We start from the raw sequence: 12,088 nt of genomic DNA on the forward strand, positions 1-12,088 counted from the left end.
ATAGGAAATCAGAGGGACATGAGAATGCTTTAGATCCTGCTTTCTCTTCCTACTGTAACTTTGTTCCACTTGACTGTGCGCATTTATCACTGGAGATATCACTGTAATAGGAAGTAGACAACTGGAAAGTCTTACAAAGGTGTCAAATCTTGTGCATCCCTGAGACAGGCATCTCTGGCTTCCTGCTTCATACAAGAAAACACATAAAATCATTGAAGGAGTTCATTTGGAAGGGACCTCTGAGCATCACCCAGCTCTCACTTAAATTAAAGGTAATTTCAAACTTAGATCCAACTTGGACATTAGATCAGGTTCCTCAGAGCCTTGTTCAGCCAAGTGATTTCCAGTATCTATAAGGATGGATATTCACAATCAGGTGTGATTTACCTTGAGAGATCCAGACTGTTCTCAATCACCATCATGTTCCAGATTTGCTTTGTAATCCCCAGATTAGGGGGTTAGACCAACTGAGATAAGATTCCCTAGATCCTCCTTGTGTCCCTTCTTGAAGATGGATATGAAATTTGCCTCTCTCAAGAACTGGGAATCTCCCCAGTTACCAAAACCTTTCAAGTGATGACTTTGTAACACCATTGCCCACATACCTTAGCATCCTCAAATGCATCTCATCAGGTCTCATGGACTTTGTGTCCATAGAAACCCTGTAAACTTGCACACCTCAAGTCTGCTTTGGGACTTCCACCCTTGAGGAGGGCCCTAAGCAATCTCAGTACATTTTGAAGCTAGCCTCACTTTGAGCGGGTACTGGACTAGATGATGTCCAGGCATCAATTCCAACCTTACTTCTTCAGTGTTCATTCTGCTGGTTGGTCAGTGTGTTACCCTCCATAGTCACAATGCAAACAAGAATTCTTAAGGCATAGATTTCTTACTCCACCCTGAACAGCAGAAGTTGTTCTGCAAGTGTAGTCAGAGAAAAATGAAATCTCTAATGTACTATTTAAATAGTTGTATCTGATCAGGTCAAAAAGCCCTTCACAGACATGGGCAGGGCAGAGAGAACAGTGCACAGAAGCATAAAGCCAACTATCTCCTGGCTCTGGGCATCTTTAGCAGTCTTTTAATACTAGACCCCGTATAACATGGATAACTTGTCAAAGAACCGCCAATTGGAGTGTTACGGACATATCCATATCAAGTCTGAGATGCTATAAGCAGACAGGATATCTAAAATCCTGAACACCCACACTGCAAATGAGACTTCTTCAAGGCACTTCAGGATGGGAAGTGCCAAATCACTAGCCACATTAAAACACTGAGCCTTTTGTATCCCCGAGTCCTCCCACAACTACACTACAGGCAGTGCTTGGGGTCATCACTTCGCAGACCTCTCCAAGACTTCCCAGTGTCAGAGCAATGACTCCTCTTTGTTGCTGGATGTGTAACTGCTGATGAGCCTCAAAATATCTCTTAACCCACCAACAACCTCTCCTCATTATCCCAGAAGATAACCCTTCCATAACCTTCCCAGGACACTCCAGCAAGCACCAAACACTGCTCCCAGACTTCAGCTGAGACTGGGAACAGGCTCACTCCAGTGCTGCAGATCTGGGCCAGTTAGAAATCAATCATGTGCAAACATGGCCTGTTTTTCAGGCACGTTTCCATGGGGTGTGAGAAGCAGGCGAAGCGAGTTGCTGGCTCGGCATTAACTAATTGCAGCAGATTAAAATGGTACAGCATCTTACTTTGTTGTTTCAGCTGGCGTGGAAAACGCATCAGTAACTGTCACAGGAAACTAAGGAGGAGGGGAGCACAATAGGAAGGGAGCGCTGGACGATACGGTGCTGCAGGACAAAGCAGGCTGTGTCCTGCCAGGCAGCTCCTGAGCAGCATGCTTTCCCCAGGGGGATTTACCCGACATGAAGGTAGATGTGGAGATGTTCTCAGTTTCACCATTACCAAGCCCTCTCCAACCTACTGTGCTCTGCATTTTCCCTTGATGCTGCTGTATTAGATACAGATGCATTATCCCCAGAGACATTCAAGGCCAGGCTGGATGTGGTTCTGGGCAACCTGATCTAGTGGAAGGTCTCCCTGCTCATTGCAGGGCTTTGGAGTAGATGACCTTTGAAGGTCCCTGCCAACCCAAACCATTCTATGATATAAAGGCCAGCTCCTAGACCTTTGTCTAAATCACACATTGACTACTAAGCAAGTCAGAAGAATATAGACTCCTGGGTGTACAGGCCTCAGTTTCTTGGGCTTAGTGGTGCAAGGCTCTAAGAAGCTGGCCTGTATCTTATGTCATTTTGGGGATTGTAACATTTGCTTCCCTTTCCTCTCTGATGCCATTGCAAACTCCTCCTTTGCTATAAAGAATAGCATACATCTCCCCTGTGTTAAGCTGTTTGTGATCTCTAAGTCCAGGCTGCTGGCCACTGCCGCAATGTTTGTTTCAGGCACTGCACTGTACAGTTTTACAGTGGAAGGATTAAAACCAGACACCTAGGATGACCCACATTAGGCATCTGCTTTAAGATGAGCTCTGCATCTCCACTGTCGGTCAGCTCGTCACTACGTCTTCTGGGTTACCAGTGTCCCTAAAGCTGTTAGTGTAGAAAGTTAATTCCATCCCTGAACACTTTGCCTTTTACTGCTGCTCTCCTTCACATGCTCCGCAGCATTTCTAGGTTTATTTCCTTCATGTTTTACAGAGGCCCTTTGGGGAAGGGCTAACACTATCCCACAGTCATGGAGGTGAAGACCTTGAGCTGCAAACACTTCAGCAGCTTTTTGTTTCAGCTCTGTTGTGTTTGACTTTTGATTATGTATTTGGAATGGATCTGGACAAGCTTCACTCTGCTTTCCAGTAACAGGCAGAACTGCTGCGGGGAGTTAATGTGAACCAGAATTTGGAAAAGCCCTATGCTTCCTCTGCATCCATAACTTTAGATGTATTTTCTTGGCTGCCCTTCGCTGGAGCTGTTAAACTGTTGTTTGCTGTTCCCTGGGCCCTTGTCTTGGCATGGTTTTGATGAGGCAAAGTGTAAGCAGACAGGACGAGGGTGAAAAATACAAGATCAAGCTGAATTTAGCCACCTCTTCCACCAGCGTGGGGAAGGGGAGCCACCCGCATGGGTGCTGTGCGAAGGAACAGGCAACGGTGTGGGCTGCACGCTCCCATCACTGCTGCTGTCAGAAGGATACAGCATGGTGGTGATGCTCTGCTCTGCTCAGCCAGGTGACAGGGCAATGCCAGCCCTCAGCACAGGGGGACTCCCTGCTTCCCCCATGTCCCCTGCTTAGCCATGGAGTGCTGTCACACATGGTACACCCTTTACATCACCGCTGGGCAGCACTGCTGTTGCACTCATGCCAGTAACTCCCTGTGTGAAGCTGCTTGCCCCTCTGTCCGCTCTCCCCACTCTGAAGAAGGATGAGGTCCCTGAGCATGGGTTCCTTTGGGCTGCAGCCTTTCCCATCCATTCAGCCTCTTGGAGCTACAGAGCAGATCCTTTCCCCCTGTTCTGCTCCAGTGTAGCTCCACTGACATCTGCTGGGGATAGTTCTGACACTGGTGCAAGTGCAACATCAACCTCGGAGGGGTTTTCCTTAATGTTTTACAGTATTGACTGTGCCTGAGTGTCAGAGATCAATTCATGGCCATTTTCCTGAGTACACCTTGGGTTTAAATGCCTCTGCTTTGCTGGTCCTGTTGCTCTGGACTCCTCAGAGAGGCTCCTGAGGTCTGCTTGCCATTCCATGATGCTATGTTGAGTCTTGGAGAGATGAGATATTGCGAGCGCTTTCCTTTCTTCTCTTTGCACCCCTTCATATCTCATCTTGGATGCAGACCAGCCATGCTGGCTCTTGCTAATTACTTAGGGAAGTAGTTATCTGCAATAGCAGCATTCAATCTCCTTGGAAAACAGATAGACCAACGTGTTGAAGGGTAGTGGGTTTTTTTCTTGCCACAACTCATGGTTCCCCACCTCAGGCTCATTTTGTGGTTGAAGAACAATGATTAAGCAGTTCCTTACACAAACCAGCTGTGAACTCTCCTCCAAGGAGATGCTCTGCTGTTCCAGCCTCAGTATTTGTAATTATCAAAGACAGATACTTAGCTGAGGCCAAGGTACAGTAACTTTGATGCTTGAGTAATGGGGGTGAGGTGCAGTTTGGGAGATGTGGAGGGATTAGAAACACATTGGAGAGAGAGGGGGAGGCTCAGGAATGGCAGAGCGGGTCAGAGTCCTGCTGTTAGTCAGAGCTGCAGTGCAAGTGCCGGGGATGAGTAATGGCACACCCAGTCCCACTGGTCCCCACTCTACACATGCACGCTGCTCTGCAGATGAATCCGTGCATCCTTCCTTTCCATACACCCCCCTTCTCCAATTCCTCCTAATAACATCTTTAAGGAGACCTCGAGTCCCTCTGCTTAATATCCCATGAGCATTTCCCATTGAAATGGGTTTGCATTTGTCCTGTCAGATTCCTTGATACTCATAGGGTATAAAGTAATCTTGCCTGGGTCAGGACCAAGAGAAACAAGATACTTCTCCAGTTACATTTCTCTCTTTTAAATACTTTCCAGACATCTATTACTGCTAATGCTGTGACCCTACACTTGCACTGTCACTCTGTAATTATTCCACTTGGGAATTTTCTTCCTCTGATCCATTCCCCGTTACCACCCATATGGGCATTTGGGGATTTCTATGCAAAGTAAGCCTGGGAGATAGCATGGGAGCACACAAGTGTATGTGGAGGTGTTCATATTCTACTGCATGTCACAAGCTTAGCACTGCTGATAACAGAGAGACCCCACTTCTTTGCAGTTCATACTGCCAGGGTGGGATCCCTTCCTCCTCAGTTTACATGTCTGCAGTAGAACAGTCTACATGTATTCCAATTATCCTGTCTCTCTTAAAGAAATGGTGGCAGTGACACCTTTAGGGTGCGTTTCATGTGATCCACTTCAGGCATCTGCTTTAGCATGAGCAGGATCATAGAATCATAGAATAGTTAGGGTTGGAAAGGACCTCAAGATCATCCAGTTCCAACCCCCCTGCCATGGGCAGGGACACCTCACACTAAACCATCCCACCCAAGGCTTCATCCAACCTGGCCTTGAACACTGCCAGGGATGGAGCACTCACAACTTCCCTGGGCAACCCATTCCAGTGCCTCACCACCCTAACAGGAAAGAATTTCCTCCTTAGATCCAATCTAAACTTCCCCTGTTTAAGTTTTAACCCGTAACCCCTTGTCCTGTCACTACAATCATACACGTTTGTTTAGAGGAATCCCATCCTTAGCATCTGGCATGGCAGCAAGCCTGCAGTGCTGCTGACTGTAGACTGAAATACAGAGAATGAGCTTGGGCTAGGTATGTGACACCCGTGGAAAGCAAAATCTAAACCCGAGGCAATTATCTGGTGTTTCTTTAAATTCCTTGGATATTCATTATCTTCCCCTGTAATTTTCCCAGTCTGACAGCATGGTGCTTTGCCAGCTAAGTACAGTCCTCTCAATACAGCTTATAAAAGGCAGAGATTTAGTGCAGGAGAAGCAAGAGGAAATCCCTCACGTACATCCTTCAGTTGTCTGAGTTGGCGTGTTAATAGTGAAGCAGAGCAGCACGCCGTGGCTGGTTCCCTCCACATCAACTCCCTTTTAAACTGACTCAGCTCAGGTCATCTGGGTCTGGAAATAACATGAGACAAAGTGTTCTGTGGGCTGGTGAGGGGAGTTCATTAACTTCATTTTCAGTTCACTCCAAGGCCAGGTTGGACACAGGGGCTTGGAGCACCCTGCTCTAGTGGAAGGTGTCCCTGCCTGTGGCAGGGGGTTGGAACTGGATGAGCTTTAAGGTCCCTTCCAACCCAAATCAGTCTGGGATTCTGTGATTCATCCTCAGTGCTGAAGCAAGTGTCCCAAGTGATTTGCTGCAGGCAAGAAGCTTACAAAGCCTCCAACATTAGCCTAGCCCAGTTTGTGTTTGACACGGATGTTTGTGATGTCCTCATGAATGAACCACGGTGCTGCTGCCATTCTGTGCCAATGTGTCTGTGCATGGACACCAGAATCACTCTTTAGTGGCACTATTCATTTTTGGAGAAATAATCTCATCTGAGTTATAAACGCAACATATTGGTGAGTTCATGGAACTGATAAACACTTCTGGTCTGGCCTGTAAGGGCCACAGAGATGATCCAAGGACTGGGAAGCCATGTGAGGAAAGGCTGAGAGAGCTGGGACTGTTCAGTCTGAAGAAAAGAAGGCTCAGGGGAGACCTTATCCCCATGTTCCAGTAGTTAAAGGGTGGGTGCAGAGAAGATGGAGACTCCCTTTTTACAAGAAGTCACATGGAAGAGATGAGGGATGGTGGGGACTCCTGGGGAGATTCCAGCTGGACACAAGAGGAAAATGTTTCCCAGTGAGACCAGTCAGCCATTGGAATAATCTCCCAGGGAAGTGGTGGATTCCCCAGCATCGGACACTGTTAAGATACAGCTGGACAGGGTGCTAGGACATCTAGTTTGGGTCATGCTTTGCCTAGAAGGGTTGGACCCCATGATCCTTGATGTCCCTTCCAACCTGGGTTTCTGTGATTCTATGGTGCAGTAAAGTTTTTCTCTGTCAGAGTAGCTTATATTGGTTCCCTAAGCAAAATAAGTGGTGTCAGTAGAAGTTACTTCTCTGCCAGTATAACTGTGCTCCTGCAGGATTTTCTTCTTGCACGGAAATAACGAGAGAGTAAATCAGTCCCTGATGCTATGATTTATCAGCCGGTTTCTGCTTTAGCTCTGGCTTTTGCACTGCGGAAAAGGAGCAAATAGCGCTGGATGTCTTTCCTCAGTCCTTGACAGACGGGGCAGCACCATCTGCTGGTTTCACTGCTCATGGTCAAGCTTTGCTCATGAGCTGCTCTTTGCTGTTAGAATCACAGGGTCACAGAATGGTTTGGCTTGGAAAGGACCTTAAGACCATCCAGTTCCAACCCCCTGCCATGGGCAGGGATGCCTCACACCAGACCATGTCGCCCAAGGCTCTGTCCAACCTGGCCTTGAACACTGCCAGGGATGGAGCATTCACAGCTTCTCTGGGCACCCTGTGCCAGTTTCTCACCACCCTCACAGTAAAGAACTTCTTCTGTATATCTAACCTGAACTTCCCCTGTTTTGAGTTTGAACCCATCACCCCTTGTTCTACCTCTGCAGTCCCTAATGAAGAGTCCCTCTCCAGCATCCTTGGAGGCCCTCTTCGCTGATGCCTGGCAGCAGCCCAAGCCCTAATGACGCTGCAGAGGGTCTCACTGAAGCACTGGCTGGTTGAAACCCAGATGCACTGGCTGATTAAATGGGCAGGAAACTAGGAAATGCTGGAAATCTGGTGAAATCACATTCATTGGCCTAAAAGGGTTCATTGTCCTTCCCATCCATGGCCACCCACAAGACTTGTTACTTGCGGACTGCCTTGTGAAGGTGAGAATGGACAGACCAGCATCAGGGCTCGGGCACATCCAAACTGATATCCTTTAAAATGCTGAGGAATGAAACTAGTGGCCTTGATGGAATTTATGGGTCCCTTCCAACTTGAGATATTCTGTGATAAAACTGCCTCCGTCATTCCTAGCTCACCTTTAACCCTTGTATCCAGCTTGCCCAGGTGATCTAAGATACCATCAGTGCCTGAATCCCAGTTAGTCTGTGCCTTACTTGGTTCTTCCCACCATGTTCCTTCACCTGGGATAAGAGATCAGATGAATATTGCATGGGATTGATGCGGGGTGAGGGCAGGTTTATTCAGCCCATAGACATCTGCCTCCCTTAATGAATGGAAAGCTGCACGTATCACAGTGGCTGTAAGATCGGGAATCTGCTCTCCATATGCGGGATGCTTTCTCACTAATCTGGGAACAACTCATGATCGCAGTGACTCCTTAATGCTTGGCAGTGAGGCATGATGGCTGTGAGTCAGGGAAGTGAAAAAAGAGAAGGTGCTGCAGGGCTGTGAAGGTGGATGAGAAGGGGATGGTAATTCCGTGATCACGGAGGGTTTTGAGACAAGGGTGCCCAAGTTCACACCACCACCTGCTGCAGATGACTTATGGGACTTTTTACAAGGGCCTGTAGGGACATTACAAGGGGGAATGGCTTTAACCTGCCAGAGGAGAGACTGAGATGAGATTAAAAAGTAGTAAAACACACACAAATTCCAGCAGTAGCTGTTAGTGCAGTGACAGTGTGCTGGGCTGCATCCCCAGAGCGTGAGCAGCAGCCTGAGGGAGGGAATTCTCTCCTCTGCTGCACTCTCATGAGACCCCACTGCAGTCCTGTGTCCAGCTCTGGAGCAACAACATAAGGAGGACATGGAGCTGTTGGAGCAAGTCCAGAGGAGGCCACAGAGATGCTGCAAGGGCTGGAGCAGCTCTGCTCTGGAGCCAGGCTGACAGAGCTCAGCTGGTTCAGCCTTGAGAAGAGATGGCTCCAGGGACACCTTAGAGTAGCTTCCAGTGCCTAAAGGGGCTACAAGAAACCTGGAGAGGGGCTTTGGGCAAGGGCCTGTAGGGACAGGCCAAGGGGAATGGCTTTAACCTGACAGAGGGGAGACTGAGATGAGCTCTTAGGCAGAAGCTCTTCCCTGTGAGGGTGCTGAGGCGCTGGCACAAGGTGCCCAGAGAAGCTGTGGCTGCCCCATCCCTGGCAGTGCTCAAGGCCAGGTTGGACACATGGGCTTGGAGCAAGCTGCTGTAGTGGAAGGGGTCCCTGCCCGTGGCAGGGGTTGGAACTGGATGAGCTTTAAGGTCCCTTCAAAGCCAACCCATTCTATGATCCTTAGGCGTCACATGTACCTTAAACCCTGAGGAGTTAAGTAGTAACTTCTTTTGGCATTCTAGAATTCATTGTCCCTTTGAATCTACATGGAGGGTTGTTTGTGTTCTCCTGCCTTGCAGGGGTCTTCTGAGGTTTAATATTTCAGAGTAGGGACAGCACCCTGATCATTTAGTGACAAGATCTAAGAGAATGGATGCTACCACAAGGTTTCTAACAGCACACCAGTAGGGCAGACAACCCATGTGCCAGGACGTCCATCTCACGGGGTTTCTCTCTTTTCAGGCACTGCGTCTGTTGCTGTCGCTGGCATCTTTGCAGCCTTAAGGATCACAAAGAACAAGCTCTCTGACCATAAGTTCGTTTTCCAGGGAGCTGGAGAGGTAGGAGAATGTTCTTAAGTTTGTTCTTAGATATGATATAAATCCAGAGAGAGGAGTCAACCACGAAGCTTCCTGCAAGGCTTCATGGAAACAAAGCACAGAAGCAGGTTGTCACTGGGCAGGAGTGAGCCCCACGTGTGGACCATGCTGCTGCTGCATAGAAGTTGCCTTTTAGTGGGTCAAGTACCTTGAGGGAAGTCCCTCATGAGGCAGCGTGCTGCAGGGACATTGAGGAGGCTGGTTTGAGTCCTCAGGGTTGGTATTCAGGGTAAACCAGAGCCTCTTGAGCAATAGAGTCAAAAGGACTGTAAGCTCAAAGAGCTATAAGAACATAACCTCACTTTTTGGAGTCAGTCATATTGCCCCCATGGCAGAATTGTCTGCATGACTCCTTGCTCAAAGAGAGATGGTGATACCCCAGTGAAGTGTTATATACTGTGTTCCAGGCTGCAATGGGCATAGCTTATCTCCTGCTCATGGCCATGGAAAAGGAAGGAATTTCACGAGAGGATGCCATCAGAAAAATCTGGATGGTGGACTCCAAGGGACTGATTGTCAAGGTAAATGTGTCCCCAGCGCTGAGCTTCACTCCCCTGCCACCTCCTGCAAGCTAAAAGAGGCCAGAGCAGGCAGATACCTCGGATCAGACCAGGAGTAAGGACTGCAGATGTGTTGGTGTCAGCAGAGCTGTCACTGCTTTCAAGAAGACCGGGTTCCATGGTGACAGTTGTGTACCAGCAGCACTGGCTGCTCTATAGGCAGTGCTTCAGGCTGTACCTCTGCAGTGGTAGGATGCACTGCTGGCCATGGTCTCAAGCAGTGTTGCAAGTCTTGCATGTCATATGGGGTGTTACAACAGCAACACTGTGCCCTGCTTTGGTGATCTCACCTGCTCTGCACTCCATGGTCCTCAGGGCCTTGTACTTCCTCAGATGTGAGGAGACTGGTGCTATATATACACCTCCTCTGCCCTCGCAGCCAGATCCTTCCAACACAACATCAGTATAGTTTGGAGGGTGAGAGGAGCAGAGACCAGCCCCGTGTGACATTACACCAGCAGCTCAGTGCCTGACTGGCTGATGCTGAGGTCCTGCTCTGTGGGATCTGGTTCAGGTAGAGAGCCAAGAGATGAAATGAACTGGTGAGTTACTGCGTTATGTCTCCACCTTTTGCCAACAGACCAAAGTTTGACTCCTCCTTTCTCCTCACAGGGCAGGAGCCACCTGAACCATGAGAAAGAAATATTTGCTCAGGACCACCCCAGTGTGAACACACTGGAAGAGGTTGTGCAGAAAGTGAAGCCTACAGCAATTATAGGTGGAGTTCCCTTAGCGTTACCTTTCCACATCAATTCAGTTCTTAGGAGAGTTTCTGCCTTTCTTCCAGGGCCTCCTGTTGTTCTCCCAGTCAAGATAAAAAGAGCTTTTTTTGCCCCTGTTTTACCAGTTGAGTTCTCCACATCCTTTTCCTTCAGCCATGGGGCACAAGGTTCCTCCCTTTTGGAGCTGTAGGAGCCCTCTCAGGGTGTAGGGGGATGTAGAGGGAGGTGTTGAGGGTGGCAGGACCTGGGGCTTTCAGCAGCACACGTGGCCTTGGCAGACCGGGCAGGACAGTGATGACAGCAGGCAGCTCGGGCAGGTCTTTGGGGGCAAAGTGCTGCAGCCAGACTGGCTTAAACACTGATGGCAACACTGCCCAGAGGAGCAGGGGGCTTTGAGACAGGCTTTTAATCTGAGAAAGAAACATTCACACCTTCATCTCCAGGGATGGATCCTGTTCCCTCCCACAGTTCATTTACCAACAGAGGCATTCAGAAGGGATCAGCCCAGTATGAGATGGTCAGAAAGCACCATCTCACTCTGCTCTTGTTGTTCTAGGTGCTGCAGCCGTTGCAGGAGCCTTCACTGAGAAGCTGCTGAAGGACATGGCAGCCTTCAATGAGAGGCCCATTGTGTTTGCCCTGAGCAACCCCACCAGCAAAGCAGAGTGCACAGCGGAGCAGTGCTACCGCCTCACCGAGGTACTGGAGCTCAGCGTGCTGCGGGTGGCCAGGGCAGCAGTGCCTGGTGGGCAGACAGTGACAGGGGGCATAAGGTGGAATAAGAGAGATTCAAGCTGGTCATAAAGAACAACTTTCACACTGTGGGGGCAGTCAGGAGGTGGAACAGGGCCCACATTGCTCATGTGGACTCTTTCTTCACAAGTTTCTAAGACCAGGCTAGATAAAGCCCTGAGCAACGTGGTCTGATTTCACAGCTGACCTTGCTGTGAGCAGGAGTTTGAGTCCCTACAGGGCTGCATTACTTTGTGATCCTCTAAAGAAAGTGCTTGCCTCCTTCACCCGTGGCTGGGTGTCCCATCCTCCTAGGTTACTGTCCCCTGTGTTTTGCCAACCTATGCAACTACATGGAAGTTGGGTTTCATCCCCCAACTTGGAACCATTGTCACTGAAGAATTATTGTCATGTGGACTGTGGTGGCAGGACAAGGGGTAAGGGGTTCAAACTTAAACAGGGAAAGTTTAGATTGGATATAAGGAGGAAGTTCTTTACTGTGAGGGTGGTGAGACACTGGAATCGGAAGCCCAGGGAGGTTGTGAATGCTCCATCCCTGGCGGTGTTCAAGGCCAGGTTGCACAGAGCCTTGGGAGACATGGTTTAGTGTGAGATGTCCCTGCCCATGGCAGGGGGTTGGAACTGGATGATCCTGAGGTCCTTTCTAACCCAAACTATTCTATGATTCTATGACTGAGTTGAGGTGAGAGAGGATGCCTTCTCTTACTGTCCCCTTTGCCTTCCCTACCACTTGCTCCTGGCTTGAGCAATCACACAGCCCCCAGACCTTCATCCCACATGAGTCTCACTTCATAGATGAAGAAGAGCGACTCCTCCTCAGCCATTTCAAA

At 49.0% G+C, this 12,088-nt stretch overlaps 1 protein-coding gene across 3 annotated transcripts in view; it reads left to right on the forward strand.

The window, feature by feature from the left end:
- Positions 1–12,088, forward strand: part of ME3 (malic enzyme 3) — a 114,971-nt gene that overhangs the window by 100,865 nt on the left and 2,018 nt on the right. For all 3 annotated transcript variants that reach the window (XM_065678800.1, XM_065678801.1, XM_065678802.1), the window contains 4 exons: positions 9,087–9,184; positions 9,631–9,744; positions 10,396–10,501; positions 11,062–11,204. In XM_065678800.1, the coding sequence (XP_065534872.1) occupies positions 9,087–9,184; positions 9,631–9,744; positions 10,396–10,501; positions 11,062–11,204 (461 nt within the window). The remainder of the gene's footprint in view (positions 1–9,086; positions 9,185–9,630; positions 9,745–10,395; positions 10,502–11,061; positions 11,205–12,088) is intronic.

This window comes from Lathamus discolor, chromosome 4, assembly GCF_037157495.1.
Source record: "Lathamus discolor isolate bLatDis1 chromosome 4, bLatDis1.hap1, whole genome shotgun sequence".
NCBI lineage: Eukaryota > Metazoa > Chordata > Aves > Psittaciformes > Psittacidae > Lathamus > Lathamus discolor.